The following is a 19438-nucleotide window of genomic DNA, read 5'->3' on the forward strand; positions in this document are numbered from 1 at the left end:
CTTCCAAACATGGAATAGAATATGAATCAGATTTTGTAACTGCATTCACTTTGCACTAGTCCACATGCAGTTATTGACATCGTTACTATGGGTGAGCTGTATTTGCTGCAACTCATTTTGATTAAATTACCTTTAAGCATGCAATCACTCTTAGTGAATCTTTGTCAACTTGAGAGTTATGTTAATTAGGATGTTGCTTAGTTGGACCATCGATCTGTAACATATGTAATTAGATGACTTCCCAACTTTTTCCCATATATCTCTCCATGTGATTGTAATAATTCTTTCAGGACAGTTTGATTTTCCTCTGGAAGGTAACTGAATTTATCCCAATTTTGAGAACTTCCTCATTATCCAACTTAATTTGAGGAAGTCCAATTCAGAATCATCGGGGCTTGGTTCTTCCCTCTGTATTGTAACCAGTAAGGCATTCTCCTTTCTTTCCCTATCAAATACCTTGAGCATTTTCACATGACACTTTGAGATTTCTTTCTATCTGGCATTCTTATCAAATAATTCACCTCACACTCTCCTTTTTGATTTTTAAGGCCCACTAATCCTTGTCTTTTAAAGATTCATCTGCCACTGGGACTAATGCTAACTCTTTATCACTACTAGCAAAATTACAAATTTTTCTCTTGTCTGTTTCATCACTTGCTATGCTACTTTCAAATGCTGTGTATCCAACTCACCCGCTCTATTTAATCTTTGTCTAAAATTTTACATAGTCCAAATGTATGGTTTCTGAACTCTGATGTATTAATTTCTCTAATTTCAGGGGCCCTGTCACCTCATGCCCAAAACGTAATCCAAATGGCTGAGTTATTTTGGATAGTGGACTGGCTTTGAGGAGTTGAATTATTCAGTGCAGAATTCCTAGCCTCTGATTTGCTTTTACAGGCACAGTATTTGTTGGGGCAGCTCAGTTTCTGATCAGTGGTGCCCTCCAGGATGTCGAGAGTGTCAGATTCTGGCAATGCCATTGAATATCATTGGGCAATGGTTAAATCATTGTCACTAGAGTTGGTCATTGCCTGGCACTTGTGACATGAATGTTATTTGCTATTATCAACTCAAACCTGGGTATTGTCGAGCTGTTGTGCATTAACATCATGGACTGAGGAATTGCAAGTGACACTTTTCTGACCTTATGTTGGAAAGCAGACCATTGATAAAGTAGCTGAAGAATGTCGGGCCTAGGGCATTATCTTGCAGAATGTTTGCAGTGATATCCTGGGACTGAAATGATTACCCTGCAATGTCCACCACCATCTTCTATTGTGTTAATCACACTCTAATCATCAGAATTTCTCCTTTAATTCTCCTTGACTGGTTTTGCTAGGGCTTTTTGATGTCATAATCTGTCAAATGTTGTCTCATACACTCCCTCTCTGAAGTTCAGCTTTTTGGTATACGTTTGGTCCAAGTCTGTAGTGAAGGGTTTGGAAATCAGTTGGCAAACATTGTTCAGCTGTTGCAGCATATGTTTGCCAAATTCAGATTAATATTGATGCAAATCCAGGATTAAATTTACAATAGTACAATGATATGCAAATCCTCATTGCCACATGACTACCTCTTCGACTTGTGGAATATCTGGTGTCAGTTTCATGTGAGGATGACCCTGTCACCCCTGTTGCCAGCATAGTGCCAATAGTGTCCCAAATCACACGCATAGCAACTAGTCTGTTAACCAGCATGGTCATTTTCAAGTCATCTTATACTGAATGGCATTTGAGAGTCAGTCATAGATGGATAGCATGGAAACAGACCCTTCGGTCCATGCCGACCAGATATCCCAACCCAATCTATTCCCACCTGCCAACACCTGGCCCATATCCCTCTAAACCCTTCCTATTCATATACCCATCCAAATGCCTCTTAAATGTTGCAATTATACCAGCCTCCACCACATCTTCTGGCAGCTCATTCCATACACGTACCACCCAATGCGTGAAAACATTGCCCCTTAGGTCTCTTTTATATTTTTCCCCTTTCGCCCTAAACCCAGGCCGTCTAGTTCTGGACTCCCTGACCCCAGGGAAAAGACTTTGCCTATTTACCCTATCCATGCCCCTCATAATTTTGTAAACCTCTAAGAGGTCACACTTCAGCCTCCAACGCTCCAGGGAAAACAGCCCCAGCTGGTTTAACCTCTCCTATAGCTCAGATCCTCCAACCCTGCCAACATCCTTGTAAATCTTTTCTGAACCCTTTCAAGTTTCACAACATCTTTCCAATAAGAAGGAGACCAGAATTGCACGCAATATTCCAATAGTGGCTTAATCAATGTCCTGTACAGCCGCAACATGACCTCCCAACCCCTGTACTCCATACTCTGACCAATAAAGAAAAGCATACCAAACGCCACCTTCACTATCCTATCGACCTGCGACTCCACTTTCAAGGAGCTATGAACCTGCACTCCAAGGTCTTTGTTCAGCAACACTCCCTAGGACCTTACCATTAAGTATACAAGTCCTGCTAAGGTTTGCTTTCCCAAAATGCAGCACCTCGCATTTATCTGAATTAAACTCCATCTGCCACTTCAGCCCATTGGCCTATCTGGTCAAGATCCTGTTGTAATCTGAGGTAACCTCCTTTGCTGTCCACTACACCTCCAATTTTGGTGTCATCTGCAAATTTACTAACTGTACCTGTTCTGCTCACATCCAACTCACTATTGTAAATGACAAAAAGTAGTGGACCCAGCACCAATCCTTGTGACACTCCATCGGTCACAGGCCTCCAGTCTGAAAAACAACCCTCCACCACCACTCTCTGCCTTCTACCTTTTGAGCCAGTTCTGTATCCAAATGGCTAGTTCTCCCTGTATGCCGTGAGATCTAACCTTGCTAACCAGTCTCCCACGAATCACATCTCCTGCTCTGCCCTCATCGATCCTCTTTGTTACTTCCTCAAAAAGCTCAATTAAGTTTGTGAGACATGATTTCCCATGCACAAAGCCATGTTGAGTACCCCTAATCAGTCCTTGCCTTTCCAAATACATGGACATCCTGTCCCTCAGGATTCCCTCCAACAACTTGCCCACCACCCACATCAGGCTCACTGGTCTATAGTTCCCTGGCTTGTCCTTACAACCCTTCTTAAACAGTGGCACTACGTTGGCCAACCTCCAGTCGTCTGGCACCTTACCTGTGACTATCGATGATGCAAACATCTCAGTAAGAAGACCAGCAATCACTTCTCTAGCTTCCCACAGAGTTCTCGGGTACACCTGATCAGGTCCTGGGGATTTATCCACCTTTACCCGTTTCAAGACATCCAGCACTTCCTCCTCTGTAATATGGACATTTTGCAAGATGTCACCGTCTATTTCACCACAGTCTGTATCTTTCATATCCTTTTCCACAGTAAATACTGATGCAAAATACTCATTTAGAATCTCTCCCATTTTCTGTACCTCCGCACAAAGGCCACCTTGCTGATCTTTGAGGGGCCCGATTTTCTCCCTAGTTACCCTTTTGTCCTTGATGTATTTGTAAAAACTCTTTAGATTCTCCTTTTAATTGTACTTGCCAAAGCTATCTCATGTCCCCTTTTTGCCCTCCTGATTTCCCTCTTAAGTATACTCCTCCTTTCTTTATACTCTTCTAAGGATTCACTTGATCTATCCTGTCTATATCTAACATATGCTTCCTCCTTTTTCTTAACCAAATCCTCAGTTTCTTTTGTCATCCAGCATTCCCTATACCTATCAGCCTTTCCTTTCACCCTAACAGCATTATACTTTCTCTGGATTCTCTCTCATTTCTGAAGGCTTCCCATTTTCCAGCCGTCCCTTCAATTTAGAACTTCACTTTTTTAGATCTGGTCTTTCCTTTTCCATCATCATTTTAAATCAAATAGAATTTGGTCACTGGCCCCAAAGTGCTCCCCCACTGACACCTCAGCCACCTGCCTTGCCTTATTTCCCAAGAGTAGGTCAAGTTTTGCACCTTCTCCAGTAGGTACATCCACATACTGAATCAGAAAATTTCCTTGTACACACTTAACAAATTGCTCCACATCCAACCCTTTAACACTATAGCAATCCCAGTCTGTTTGGAAAGTTAAAATCCCCTACCATAACCACCCTATTATTCTCTCATAGTTGAGATCTCCTTACAAGTTTGTTTCTCAATTTCTCTCTGACTATTAGGGGCTCTATAATACAATCCCAATAAGGTGATCATCCTTTTCTTCAGTTCCACACAAATAACTTCCCTGGATGTATTTCCAGGAATATCTCCCTCAGCACAGCTGTAATGCTATCCCTTATCAAAAATGCCGCTTCCCTTTCTATCCTTTCTGTAGCATTTGTATCCTGGAACATTAAGCTGCCAGTCTGGCCCATCCCTGAGCCATGTTTCTGTAATTGCTATGATATCCCAGTCCCATGTTCCTAACTGAAGGAGCAAGAGCTTGGTATTTTGTGACCAAATTTGATACATGAACCAAAATAAAACCAAATTAATATGCTGTTTTTCTTTCTGGCTGGAATATGGCAAAGCAGCAAAAAACTAAATGTTGTGAAAATGTAAATGAATTGGTGTGTAGTGGGAGAATGTGGGGAAGTGTGATCTGTTTCTCTAATGCATGGTGACATAGGATAAATGTTCAGTAAGCCTCCCTCTCACCACCTGGTTTGGACCAATCTAATTTTATTCTTTATTATCAAATAATGGATATCTGTAGCCTTCTAAAAATAAATTTACACTTTTGACTGTTGATCCACGAAGCCGGAATTCTCCTGGCTGGTCCCTGTTAAATGAGGACTGACATGGAGTTGCTGCTGCAGTCAGTAACTTAATTGCTAAGTTGGTATAAATGAGGATTTCTAAAAGATTGCTGTGGCTGGGTTTAGGACTTCAAATTTCTTTGTTTTGTCTGTGGTTGAACATTGCCAGCTACAGCAGCTAATTAAGTGCAGTCCTGAGGGTGACCATTTAGTTCAATTTTCACTATATTTGGGCAACTGCACCTCCACTTACCATCTGTCTGGGAGTAATTTTCCAATTAGTGAGTAAACTGTGATATTAGTTAAGACCAAAACCCCCCTCTATGCCTCCTGGGTTTCTGGGCTCTATTTTAACACATTGATCAACACACAATTATGCTATTGAAGAAGGTTAATGTTTTTTGTGGTTGCATTTATTTTCAATACAGCTGTCACGCATAGTCTTCAAGTGCCATGTCACAACAGCTGCTGAGAGCAATAGTACTGCTGTGATGTGTTACGTTTGTTTTGAAGCCCAAAGGTGCAAGGTTTTTTAAATGACACATTTGTGTTACTTAAGATTCCTAGGATTGTAACACTTGTTTTTGATTTATGCTTTTCAAAAAAAAGTGACAGATTATTAGCAGGTAGGTATTACATCAGGTGACACTACTTCTAACAGTAAGAATCTCCATCTGGTAGAATCAAAGTCACCGTTTCCCACACGCTCTTTCTGTTTTTAACTTCCTGCTATCTATCTTAAATACCTGTGCTAAGTAAAATTCCCTGCACAGTTTGTGACCAATGATTATTAAACATTCTCTAGCCCATGTAAACTGCCCGTTATTTAACATGGTTGTGAAAACACAACGAGAGATCTGATGAAGGTCAAATTTTTCACAATGCACAGCACTTGTGACAAATTAAACATGGAATAACCTGATTATTGATAGTTTATCGTAAATGCAAATCCAACCCATGCTTGCTGATGGAATAAGTCTTATTCATACACTCAGTTCCCCCCCAACCCCCCGGCCTCCTACTCCGCCTTCCGCTTCCTCACTCGCTCCCCTCTCCTCCTTTTCTACCCCCTCCTTCCCCTTTTAGCCAGAGATATGAATCTGTGGGGGCCAGGTCATTGAGTATATTTAAACTAGAGATAAGTTCTTGAGTATCAAGAGGATCAAAGGTTATGGGGGAGAAAGTGGATAAATGAAATTGAGAAACTTACCAGCCATATTTGAATGACAGAGCAAATTCAATGGCCCAAATGGCCTCATTCTTACTCCAATGTCTTATGGTCTAAATGGTTCATGGCCTTATTACTTCATTTGTGATAATTGCTAGAAAGTGGACCTGCAGTCTGCAGAGCAGACTTCTGAAGAGATCAATTTGTTGACCTCATCGGTGTACTCTGCATGTGCAGGCCTCTGCCATCCTGTTGGTTGCCAGACATCCATTTTTAGTTGTCAGGCCAGATAGCATTGCCCCGCATCAAACCAGTGTGCTCATTCACCACTTAGTCAAATGTCTGTTGTTTTTATGGGTGAAAATGGAGCATGAGTTTTATGCAATTTCTTTGAAATTCCATTGTATTAAATCTGCAAAGTGGAAAGCTTGATTCTAATTGGACCTGTCAGTCTGACGTCAAAGGTGGTAATGGATAGGTTGAAACCCAGAAGTGTGTGTTTGGGAGTTCTAGGGTGATGTGTTCATTGATGACAAAGTTGTTTTTTATTTTGCAACTTAGGTGGCAGTAACCACAATATCAACTGCCATAGAATGAGAGGTCAGAGTGTGGCTATGGATGTGTCCTCCAAATTAGAACTAATTTTCAGATTTTGGCACCACTACATTTGAGTGGGAAGTGTTGTAGCTCCTGGATAGAAACTAATGCTTCATTTTTCCTCCCTTACAGATCTGTGATTTTGGACTGGCTCGTGTGGCTGACCCAGACCATGACCATACTGGGTTCCTGACAGAATATGTTGCTACCCGTTGGTATCGAGCACCTGAGATTATGCTCAACTCCAAGGTGAGCTTTCTGACTGCTTTACTTTTGATCCTAACCCAGAGCTGACCACCTACACTTGCTTAATAAGTAACAATATCTTGTGTACATGAGTTGACAGAATATTTGAAGTTATGCAGAAACAGGGTTTGAGGAATTCATCAGTATCCTCAATTTTCAGCCCTTCATTAAAATTAAAGCTACAACACGCGTAAAGCATCAACTACAAGACACCACAGTATTTAAATTGACATAAGCTAGCAACAAACACTTTGCAAAAAAAAATTTACATGCATTCTTACACACAAGGCTATCACCAAATCTGAGGTTTTTTAACCACCTTATTCCTTCAGATACGCAACCTAATTTCACCAGTTTTTTTGTTTTATAACTCTTGCGAAATGTGTTATACAAGTGCACGACACAAATTTAATGAGCTCCCAATCTCTGATCAGTTCTGTTCTTTTGTAAGCCCCAGGTTCAACTCATGGCAGCCAGTGCAGCAATTGCGGTCTAGCAGCATCTGTAGGGAGGAAGCAGGGTTGATGTTTTGAATCCATTGACGTTCACGACTGATGATCGATGATAACCAATGACCAGATACCATAGACCATAAGACCATAAGACATAGGAGTGGAAGTAAGGCCATTCGGCCCATCGAGTCCACTCCGCCATTCAATCATGGCTGATGCGCATTTCAGCTCCACTTGCCAGCGTTCTCCCCGCATTTCAGCTCCACTTGCCAGCGTTCTCCCCGTAGCCCTTAATTCCTCTAGACAACAAGAACCTATCAATCTCGGCCTTGAAGACATTTAGCGTCCCGGCTTCCACTGCACTCCGTGGCAATGAATTCCACAGGCCCACCACTCTCTGGCTGAAGAAATGTCTCCGCATTTCCGTTCTGAAATGACCCCCTCTAATTCTAAGGCTGTGTCCACGGGTCCTAGTCTCCTCGCCTAACAGAAACAATTTTCTAGCATCCACCTTTTCAAAGCCATGTATTATTTTGTACGTCTCTATTAGATCTCCCCTTAATCTTCTAAACTCCAACGAATACAATCCCAGTATCCTCAGCCGTTCCTCATATGCTAGACCTGTCATTCCAGGGATCATCCGTGTGAATCTCCGCTGGACACGTTCCAGTGCCAGTATGTCCTTCCTGAGGTGTGGGGACCAAAACTGGACACAGTACTCCAAATGGGGCCTAACCAGAGCTTTATAAAGTCTTAGTAGTACATCTCTGCTTTTATATTCCAACCCTCTTGAGATAAGAGACAACATTGCATTCGCTTTCTTAATCACAGACTCAACCTGCATGTTTACCTTTAGAGAATCCTCGACTAGCACTCCCAGATCCCTTTGTGCTTTGGCTTTATTAAGTTTCTCACCATTTAGAAAGTAGTCCATTCCTATATTCTTTTTGCCAAAGTGCAAGACCTCGCACTTGCTCACGTTAAATTCCATCAGCCATTTCCTGGACCACTCTCCCAACCTGTCTAGATCCTTCTGTAGCCTCCCCACTTCCTCAGTACTACCTGCCTGTCTACCTAACTTTGTATCATCGGCAAACTTCGCTAGAATGCCCCCGGTTCCCTCATCCAAATCATTAATATATAATGCGAACAGCTGTGGCCCCAGCACCGAACCCTGCGGGACACCGCTCGTCACCGGCTGCCATTCTGAAAAAGAACCTTTTATCCCAACTCTCTGCCTTCTGTTAGATAGCCAATCCTCAATCCATCCCAGCAGCTCACCTCGAACACCATGGGCCCTCACCTTGCTCAGCAGTCTCCCGTGTGGCACCTTATCAAAGGCCTTTTGAAAGTCCAGATAGACCACATCCACTGGGTTCCCCTGGTCTAACCTACTTGTTACCTCTTCAAAAAATTCCAACAGGTTTGTCAGGCATGACCTCCCTTTACTAAATCCATGTTGACTTGTTCTAATCAGACTCCGCTCTTCCAAGAATTTAGAAACCTCATCCTTAATGATGGATTCTAGAATTTTACCAACAACCGAGGTTAAGCTGATTGGCCTATAATTTTCCATCTTTTGCCTTGATCCTTTCTTGAACAAGGGGGTTACTACAGCCATCTTCCAATCATCCGGGACCTTTCCTGACTCCAGTGACTCTTGAAAGATCTCAACCAATGCCTCTGCTATTTCCTCAGCAACCTCTCTCAGAACTCTAGGGTGTATCCCATCGGGGCCAGGAGATTTATCAATTTTAAGACTTTTTAACTTTTCTAGCACTATCTCTTCCGTAATGGCAACCATACTCAACTCAGCCCCGTGACACCCTTTAATTTTTGGGATATTACTCATGTCTTCCACTAATAATGAATCTGGTGGATTCTCTTGGCAGTGCAGGTGGAGGAACTGCAACCCCTCAGAGCTAATTTAAATAATGAAGCACACAGTGGAGAAACACCTGATGCCTTGCTTTTCCCTGGTCAAATATAACACCATAGTCTGCTGTATCATTCAGGCAGACCATGGCTGATCTGATCTCCCACACCACCCTCTTTATGGTCAGCACAAACTATTTCTATCAAGAAAGCAATACAAATGGAGTTGACGATAGTCATGCACAGTTGCTACAATCAAAGATCTGATCACCATGACGGCATGTAGGTGAGAATAATAAATGTAAATTGCTGCCAGAAGTTTTGAGAGCAATTAGCATTGATTTCTGAACATGAAGATTAGTATTTTTATGGAAGCCATATATTGAGGTTATATTAAATATTTGATGCACATAGATTTGCAATCTGTCCCACATTGATTTATTTCAAACCTTATTTTAAAGAGTTGGTAACTGATTTCTCATGACATCCCCCCCCCAGCATGCAGGCCTGGATTTTTTTAATCCTTGTAAAAGTGATGTCATAATCAATTAACTTCCAGCATATTTAGCAATGGAAATGCAAATAAATCTCTGTAGAGAACCTTTTAGGCAATACATAACTTTAAGAGCAGGTGCTGGTATTCACCTGGCCTGAGTGCCTTGTAACAGATGGGACTGAAAGCAGTTGGACTGATTATTTGCTGACAAGTTAACGATATATTGCAATTGTTTTTCGGTCACAGCCGTTCAACCATGCGATTTCGCCCTGGATGTAATTATTCTGTTGTAATTTATAAACTTCTGCAGTCCCATTGTTCATTTCTACAGTCTTAATGTCTGGTTGCAGAGAAGACAAAGTCTCCACAGTTTTAAAATGCTGCTTTTTGTACACTTTTTGGAGCATCAATTGTCAGTGAAAGCACAACCTAATCATTTATGTGCCTCAGTGGTTGCTGAGAATTACTGTAATTAATTCTGAATACTGAGGGCATTTTTGTTTTGTTACAAATGATCTGTCTGCTTTCAATACTTGTGAAAGTCTGCACAGCCTTTGAGTGTGCCGGGCCTGTTCCTGCTGCAGGTCTTAACATTTGCATGGGTCAAACCTGATGCCCTCAGAACACATTGTAAGAAATGACGATTGCTGTCAGTGAAGGAAAGCAGTGTGAATGCTCGATTTAATGGTACATAGTTCAGATACCAGAAGTCCAATAACAATGACAAACGCAAGAAATGCATGACTTAGTTGTTGATAGACGAGCAAAGGAGGATAAATTGTGCTTCCAAGTATCACCTTGACAACTGACCTCTGCTGAATGTTTGTCTTCCTGCATATTTGTTATCTTAAATAATGTGAGCAAAAAAGTGTACAACAGGTTTGTTCTTAGTTGCTGCCTTCTGAGGGGCTGGCACCTGAGGAGAAGAATTGTTCATGTATTCTCAATGAGGAAGATTGTATCCTCAGTGAGTCCTAGGAGCTTGACTTCACGACATACATTAATCATATCAGAAAATTAGAATATTATGCTCAGTTCCCAATTAGTGCTGAGTGCCTGGGTATTGCTGGTTGAGCTATGTTCTCGACAGCCATCACTTCTGCACATTGACCATTGACACACCTACAGTTTGAATGTTGAATTGGAGTTCAGTATGAAAGTTGCAACTTTTGACATCTGGCACTTAAATTTGATGGAAAGTCTTCCATTTAATTTCTTTTACCTGTCTAAAATTTAGGGAATAAATTCTGTATTTATAGTTTTCAAATCAGCTCTTTCCATATTTACTTGTCCTGCAATACACTAGCTAAAATGAGAAACGTATGTTAACACTCTACTTAGCAGAGTCTTGCCCAGTGCCATTCTCTCTCTCTCTCAAAATGGAAATCATCTCAAGACCTGGAATGAGCTGTCTGAGTGTGGTGGAGGTGGATTCAGTTGAGGCTTTCAATGGGGAAATAGAAATATTATTTCCCAAGGAAGAATATACAGGGTTGCAGGGGGGAAAAAACCCAAAAGTGACACTGGAACCATTGTTCATTTAGAGAGTGGCCGAGAACATTGAGCTGAATGCTGCCTCCTGTGATTTCTAAAAGAGACACTGCTGACTGGCAGATCTACTTTTTTAAAGCTCAAGCTGGTTACTTGACAAGCTTCAAAATTAGATTACAACCTTGTTTCCCCTCTCTGTACAGTTCTGACTTCTGTGATAGCCACTTGATTGCTTTCTTTCCCCTCTTCTCTAAACCCTAGCATGCAATGATGGTGATTTTAGGCTGGGGTGTGATTTCATTCGCAATGGTAGCATCTTATCTAAATGGCTACTTTCATTCAAGTCTACCCATAGTCAGGTTCTTTGACTATATGGGTGCACCCACTAAATCCAACCACATCCTCCATTTTTATACATTCACATCAATTGGCAGGGCAGAGAGCGCTATTTAATCTTTGAAAAACAATTTGTTCCCTTCTATACAGGTAAGTTTCAGCACAACTGCCCCAGGTAAAAAGATTAAACAGCACAGATTGGGAACAAGTTGCTCAATCATATTTAATCATGCTCAAAAGTGAGTAGTTTGTAAATTTGTAGAGCTCTAAAGTTTCAAATTTATCTTTTTACACAAGGCATTTAACTCTGTGCTTTATAGTCTTATTGTGGCCATCATTCGATTTACTTATCACTGAACTTTAGCAAGGTCGGTGTGAGATTATTGCAATCACAAATGGAAAATACTTAGTAGTTTAAGGATTTGGATGTTAGTGCAAAGTTACTACTTTCAGCTCATCTGTTCATATTTAGTTTGTGTATAAACCTGAATGTGTACTGCAGTTCTATCTTCTTGCAGGGGTATACCAAGTCGATTGATATTTGGTCAGTAGGCTGCATCCTGGCAGAGATGCTGTCTGGCAGACCCACCTTTCCAGGAAAACACTATTTGGATCAGCTCAACCATATCCTTGGTAATAAATATCTTCTTGATATGTGTCTTTTGTTTGACTGCTTTGAAGTCCATTCATCTCTACAATTAACTTGCAACTGTAAATCTTAGTGATTGTGGATAGACAGAGTACAGTTTTATCAGAATCTTTCCCTTTTACCCTGACATCTGACTTCTTTAAAACCAAATCTTTCATGTGGATCAATGATGTCATCCTATTTTGTTTAAAATCAAGTGGTCTTCCTTTGTGTCAACCTTTGGAAATATTGGACCTGAAGTGACAGGGGAAAGTGAGTAACCTAGCTCTTGCCTGTCCCTTTCTGATGTCCACACGTTTCTAGCAGTTCAACCACGATTAGGATTGAGGAAATCTAGTGGAATAATTTACCTGAGCCGTTATGTTTTCAAGCCTATTCTCCCATTAGCATATGTGCTGCTTGTAATATTTTAATGATAGGTGTAGTGACGTGGAAAAGTGTTACCCATCTATAAGCGCACAATGTATTTAAGGGCGGTGTTTCCCGAATGCTTTTTCAAAGCTGTCAAAGTATCCAGATTCTTAGATCTGATGTACAAACTATTTTAATATGCTGAACTTTTACAAATGACTAATTAGCCCTCAGATGGAGCACTTTGTCCAATTCACAGCATTATAGTAGAGGGCAGATGTTAGGTCCTGGATTGAGAATTGATATTTACAAGAATGTAGCTAGAGGAACTGGGATTCATGTTTAACCAGAGATTTAATTGAAATGTTCAAAATCATGGTAGGGATAGAATAAATAAGGTGAAACTGTTTCAGCTAGCAGGAGGGTCCGTAATCGGAGCAAAGCAGATTTAAACAAAAGAACTAGAAGTGAAATTAACTTCATTTTTTAGATAGTAATGCATATCTTGTAAAGGTGGTATAACCTAGCACAATATAGCTTTCAGAATGGAATTAGTATGTACTTGGATAGGAATCCTTATTAATGGGCTGAGGGAAGAGCAGGGGTGTGGGACTTGATTGGATAATTCTTTCAAGGAGCTGACTTAAGTAGAATACAAGAAGTGGTTGCTTCCTGTGCTCTAAAATTGTTTGTAGGGGGTATCGCACTTTTTAATCCTGTAATAACTTTGTGCTTTGTTTCATGGTTTCCCATAGTTCATAATCCCCAAAGTTAATTGTAATACCCATAGTTATTCTAGCTGAAATAAGATAACATAAAAGGTTGTTGATTAAATATGGGATCTTGGCTGTGTTTCATGACAACATCTGGTATATCTATTGGCTGTTATCAGTGAACTGTCCTTTTGAATTATTGATTGGCAATCTTTCAAAATTTTAACCTAGCAAAGAATTCAAGTATAACTACCTGTCTTTTAGGTATTCTTGGCTCACCCAGTCCAGATGACTTGAACTGTATAATCAATGTCAAAGCTAGAAATTACCTGCAATCTCTGCCTCACAAGAACAAAGTTCCTTGGAACAGACTGTTCCCCAAAGCTGATGGGAAAGGTAAGAGTGAATACAAAGGGCTCAGTTGAGTGTGCGTTGCAGACTTGCCTGCATTTAAAAGTTGAAGTGCTGAAAATGAGTCAGACTCCTCCTCTAGACTGGATTCACTTTGTGGTTTCTGTAGATTTCTTCAATCAAAAGAATGAAGAGTGTGATAAGTATTTCTCACATCGAATGGTGGATAGGAAAGAATATCCACTTCCAGTAGAACCATTACAGGTCCACAATTATGAACAGATAAGCCACTGTTTCTGGTTTATTCAGCTCACAAATATAGTGTTGTCATTTCTTACTGTTACCATGTGAAGTGAGACATGTTGATCCAGCTGAAATTAAATTGAAGGCAATAGAGGTCAAACAAAATCTGGGAACTTCTTGCTTGTATGCTTCACCTTTGCCCTAAAGACCTTGGTCAGTTGGCCCATCAGAGGTGTAGATTCCCTCCTTGAACCAGTTGAGTAGCCTGTATAATAAAATTTATTAACATCTACATTTGTGATTAATGCCACGTCTGAAACAGGCAGATATACATAAAGCTTACTCAACCAGACTGTCATAATGCACAACACGGATCCACCTCTTCAGACCATGCAACTACTTGGGAAGAGGTAAGGATGTTGAAAAAACTCAGTTAATTCAGAAATATATCCAAAATATCTGCTGACCCCCAAAGATAATCAAACAAATCTTAAAGGAGTTGTAGTAACAGTTCTAGAAAAACAAAACTCAACTAATTGGCAAGTTATCATCTGTAACTGAGAATTTCCTTGAATAGGAATGTTATGTTCCTAAAAGAACTGCGGTAATCGAGTTGTATATCCTATTGCTGCAAGATATTTTCTAGCCATTCTATTCAGATGTTATTCAGAGCAGGTGAGACTTGAACCTGGGTGTCTCAGTTGAGGGATAGGGGCACTATCACTATGCCATGCTGCTAGTTTGAAAAAGATCCAACTGCTCAAAAAGATCATTCATATATGTATTTGTAACCAGCTTATCTCCTTGGATTTTGCACCTGATAATTCAGACACCATAGCCTTTTTGTTTAATTGTTTTTCTCTGCTGTTATATTCTCTTCTTCCCCCCCCCCCCCCTCCTTTCTCTCTTCCCCCCCCCCCCCCCTTTCTCTCTCTCTCTCTCTCTCTCTCTCTCTCTCTCTCTCTCTCTCTCTCTCTCTCTCTCTCTCTCTCTCTCTCTTCCCCCCCTCTCTCTTTCTCCCCCCCCCCCCCCCCTCTCCCTCCCCCCCTCTCTCCCTCCCCCCCCTCTCTCTCCCTCCCCCCCCCCCCCCCCCCCCCCCTTGATTGTTTCTTCTTGTCTCACCTCTTCAATTGGCAGTCGGTAAATCACTAGTGCGTTGAGAAAAAGAGGTGCACAGGCTGCATTTCATGTGGAATAATCAGAAAATGATGTTCTAAGTGACATCATTCTAGTCTACAATAATTGTTTCGAAGATAGTTGTCTGGTTCTTTTGCACTATATATCTTTATCAACTGTTTTCAGTGCTGCAACAGGTGCAAGTCTGTGGGCGCCAAATCCTCACGTGCAGCGTCAACTCCACTGAGACTTTGGAAAATTGTCTTCCCCAAAGTTATTTGAAGTACACAACTGACCTGCAATGTTCAAATTATACAGGCCATTTGGCTGATAGTCACCCACCTAGGCAAAATATGAAAGCTAAATTCAGTTTTTTGAACGGTGTTATCGTGGATGTCACAACCTTGTTGAGGAAAATTGGCATGAAAAATTTTAGAAGGTATGCAAGTGACCTTCCAGAACTCCAAGGCCCAATTACATATCAAGTGATATATTTACAACAGTTCCATTGGAACTTAATAGACATAAGAATTTGTAGTGAGAAAACATTGACACTATAATATGTGAACCCAGGAGTTGTGCAAATGGGAAATATGTAGAGATGTAGGATTTTTAATGTAGATATTTCTACTTTACTGCAGCTCTGGATTTATTGGATAAAATGTTGACATTTAATCCACATAAGAGGATTGAAGTGGAAGCAGCTCTTGCTCATCCTTACCTGGAGCAGTACTATGACCCCAGTGATGAGGTAGGACACCATTTTTGTTGAGTTTCAGATTCTAATGAATAACCTCGGCTTTATTGTGTGCACTTGGGAATTGCTGCTGTGTATGACAAGGTTATGGTATTTTTAAGGGGGTCAATTGGCTCGGGTGGTTGAGTGGCTGGTTACAATGCCGAGTGTTGTCAATAGCATGGGTTCAATTCCCACACAAGCTAAGGTTATCAGGAAAATCGCTCTTCTCAAACTCTCCCCTTACCTAAGGTGCAGTGGCCCTCAGATTAAACCACCACCAGTTGTTTCTCTCTCATGAGAGAGCAAGCCCTATGGCCCAGTAGGACGATGGCAACTTCATTTTATATATGGTGGTTTTCCTTTGTTGTGTCCCAATCTGTTGACATGTACTTGACTAATTCAAGAGTTATTTAAGGCAAAGGTGCAACTTTTCTATGAAGCAATGTATTTATGGAGGGCTTTTAATGTATTAATGTTCCAAGGCATTTCACAGGTGCATTTTAAGCCAAGATTTAACACCAAGCATGTGAAGTAGTACCATGACAGAGAACCAAAATCTTGGCCAAAGAGAGGTTTTAAATAAGAGTAAAACAAAAGACCTTTTAGGGAAGGAATTTGAGTTGAGGACCAAGCTTGCCATCTAAAGACATGACTCTCAGTGGTGCTATTTAAATCAGGGTGGTCAGACTACCAGCATAGAGACGAACAGGTACCTTAACGTTATGCAGCTCAGACTAGAAATAGGAAGAGGTGAGACCATGGAGGGATTTGAAATCAAGGATATGAATTTTAAAATCCAGGCATTGCTTGACCAGGGGCATAATGTAAGAACTAGGAGCAAGAATACACAATGCAGCCTATTGAGCCTGCTCTGCTATTTAATATAATCATAGTTGATCTCACCTCTGACTCAACTCCCCTTTCCTGCCTGCACTCCATAATAATTTCATCTACTATCTCAAAATTACTCAGTCCTGGCATCCACCACTCTGAAGTAGTGACTTCCATGGAATCCTTCCCTTTAAGAGAAGTAATTTCTCCCCATCTCTGTTTTAAATCTGCTATCCTTTATCTGAAAACTGTGACCTCCTATTCTAGATTGTCACATGAGAAAAATTCCTCTCCACATCCAATTTGACAATTCCCTTTAGCATCTTGTGTACATCAGTTAGATTTCCTGTCATTCTTCTCCAAAGCGCATATGCCTCAACTGCGCAATCTGTCAAGACAAAGCCCTCATTTCTGGAATCGATCTAGTGAGCCTTCTGTTAAATGCTTCTAATACAACTACATACCTCCACACCCTCAAAGTAAGGAACTAAAATTGTTTAATACTTCAGGTGGTGCTTCACTAATGCCTTGTACAGTTGCAGTAACACTTTTTTTTTCCTTTTTATACTTCATTCCTTTAACGATAAATGCCAAAGTTCCACTTGCTGTCCTTATTTCCCTGCTGTACCTGTCGCCCCATTTCCTGATCCCTATATCAGTAGGAGCAAACATTGAGACACCGTATGGCTTTACCTCCTTTGTCCTTATTCTGGACCCTGGAGGGGGAGAGAACAATCGCCCGTGTACACCGAGACATGAGTTCTTGGTCTTCTCTTGAATAGCAGATTCTTAATTAAATGGTCACTTACAGGGAGCAACCTCCAAATAAGGTAACATCAATACTGATTAGGTGACTGTTCCAATCAGCGAGCATCAATAGTAAAGATTAAGCCATTTGGTGTTATGCAGTGAATATTCTTAGCCTTATTAACTGGCTTAGCATAATAAATGCTTTTTGTCTTGTTAACTGACTTTACATAATTAATGATTTTTCATCTTGTTAGATGACTTTTACATAATGCTTTTTCACCTAGTCAATCCACTACCCTTGCCTCCAGCACCTCATTGTTTACTGCAAGTTCTTATCTGATCCAAGTCATGCTAACTGAGCCTTTGTCTCACAACCAAAAACTTTCCCTACCTGCTCATACCTTATACTCTTTCTCACCTGCCAAGTAATTTTCTGTGATTTATGTATGAAGCTACCCAGATTCCTCTGTGCCAAAGTACTCTGAAATTTCTCTTTAACATCCTTTCTATTCCCTGACCAGAGTGGATCACCCCTCTTATGTTAAAAGTATCTGCCAAATTTTGGCCAATTCATCTAAATTATCCATATCCATTTGTAAATGTCTTCATTGCAGTTTACTTTCCCACCTATGAGTGTTATCACTAGTTAAGTCAATAAACACAGGGGTGGTGGATACACAGGAATTGTATGACCTTTATTTTTGAATTGTAGAGCATGGGGTCCAGCTATTTTGAAATTCTCCTCTGAAGTATCTCCATGTGTTTCAAGTCCTCAGGGTAATCAAGGTATGGAGGGGGAGTTCAACAAATGGGCTTGAGGCAGCAGTGAAGACAGTGCAGAAATTTGGTCGGAAGTCCATCTATGGATTAAGGTGTGCTCTAAGTTTGAGCTGGAGGATAGGGGGAAGTCAGTGTTTGGACAGTGTGAGATAGAATCAAGAAAGATGTTATGGTAGAACTGTATGTCATCAAATATGTGGATACTCTTGTTCTATTTTCAGATTACACCACCATGTGGATGCCATGTAGATGAGAAACTGAAAGTTATGTACAAGTCCAAGTATATAGGTTTTTCAAGACACTATTCTTTTAATAAAGAAAGGCTTGTCTTTTGAAATGGAGTGCAGTGCCATGGAGAATCAGGAGTTAACAGTTAAAATGAAAAAGTGCTGGAAACAGCAAGTTGGAACAACTGTAGGGAGGGAGACTGTTAACGTTACAAATAAATTAGCACAAAACTAGGAAACAGGTGAGGAGGGAAAGAATGCTGGTGCAGGGTTAAAGGAGTTGATCGGAGTCAGTGAAAAGGAAAATATGAAAAATACATCTTTTGAATGTGACAGCAAAAGGTGGAAGGGTAATAGCGTATTTAAGGACTTTGGCCAGCATCAACAAACGGCAAAAGTGGTAGCTGTTTTGAGAAGTAGGTGACATTTCGAATGGAGGAAGCAAAATCCATTCGGCTTTTTAGTATTTAATGTGTGAAAACATAAATGTGGGGAAATATCCTGTGTAGGATGAAGTGGATAATTCTTTGTCAGAACGTGGTCTTCGAAGTTGCTTCCTCCTATGCTGAAAGATTCTGTAATGTATTGATTCACGTTACGTCTTTATCTATGTGGGACAATTTCCTGATAAGTTTGGGAGCAGACGAAATGTAGTGCTAGCTACAATCCCACAGTTGGATTGACTGCTTTGGGAGAATGAGAAGCAGAGGAGTATTGGAAAAAGTAAGTGGGATATAATAAATAAATTGATTTTAATTTTCCTTCTGCGTAATTTATCAATCTGTAATCAAATTTCAGCCTATTGCCGAAGCACCCTTTAAGTTTGATATGGAGCTGGATGACCTACCCAAGGAGAAGCTGAAGGAGCTGATCTTTGAGGAGACAGCCAGGTTTCAGCCCCTCTATCAGCATTCCTAAACTACAGGCGCCCTTGCATACAGGTAATCTTTCACTGACAACTCTTGATACAATGTAGTCATGGAACAGTTGGCTAGAAAAGATATAATAATATAGGTATTCAATTAAGAAAATACAGGTAATCCTGTGCAGAAATGCAAATTATTCTTTGCAATTATCCTCCCAACATTTTATGCTTCAGCTGAAAGTTGACCAACTTCCAGCCTCTGCACAGGTAGGGTTTCATGGAATTTTCATGAGGCCCCAATTATTCATGTCCTGAAATATTTAGCCCACTGCTTAAAAAGCCATTTGTAATCACCATTATAAGCAATGCCAATTATGGGGGACAGACTTGATTCTACAAAAAACATCCTTGCTGGCATCAA

General features: G+C 40.7%; 1 protein-coding gene across 1 annotated transcript in view; it reads left to right on the forward strand.

Annotated features, from left to right (window-relative positions):
- mapk1 (mitogen-activated protein kinase 1) overlaps nt 1-19438 on the forward strand; it is a 112258-nt gene that overhangs the window by 88916 nt on the left and 3904 nt on the right. Inside the window, exons 4-8 of the mRNA XM_072587113.1 lie at nt 6639-6755; nt 11921-12035; nt 13380-13511; nt 15467-15576; nt 18951-19093. Of these exons, the coding sequence (XP_072443214.1) occupies nt 6639-6755; nt 11921-12035; nt 13380-13511; nt 15467-15576; nt 18951-19070 (594 nt within the window). The 3' untranslated portion in view covers nt 19071-19093. The remainder of the gene's footprint in view (nt 1-6638; nt 6756-11920; nt 12036-13379; nt 13512-15466; nt 15577-18950; nt 19094-19438) is intronic.

This window comes from Chiloscyllium punctatum, chromosome 17, assembly GCF_047496795.1.
Source record: "Chiloscyllium punctatum isolate Juve2018m chromosome 17, sChiPun1.3, whole genome shotgun sequence".
Lineage (NCBI taxonomy): Eukaryota > Metazoa > Chordata > Chondrichthyes > Orectolobiformes > Hemiscylliidae > Chiloscyllium > Chiloscyllium punctatum.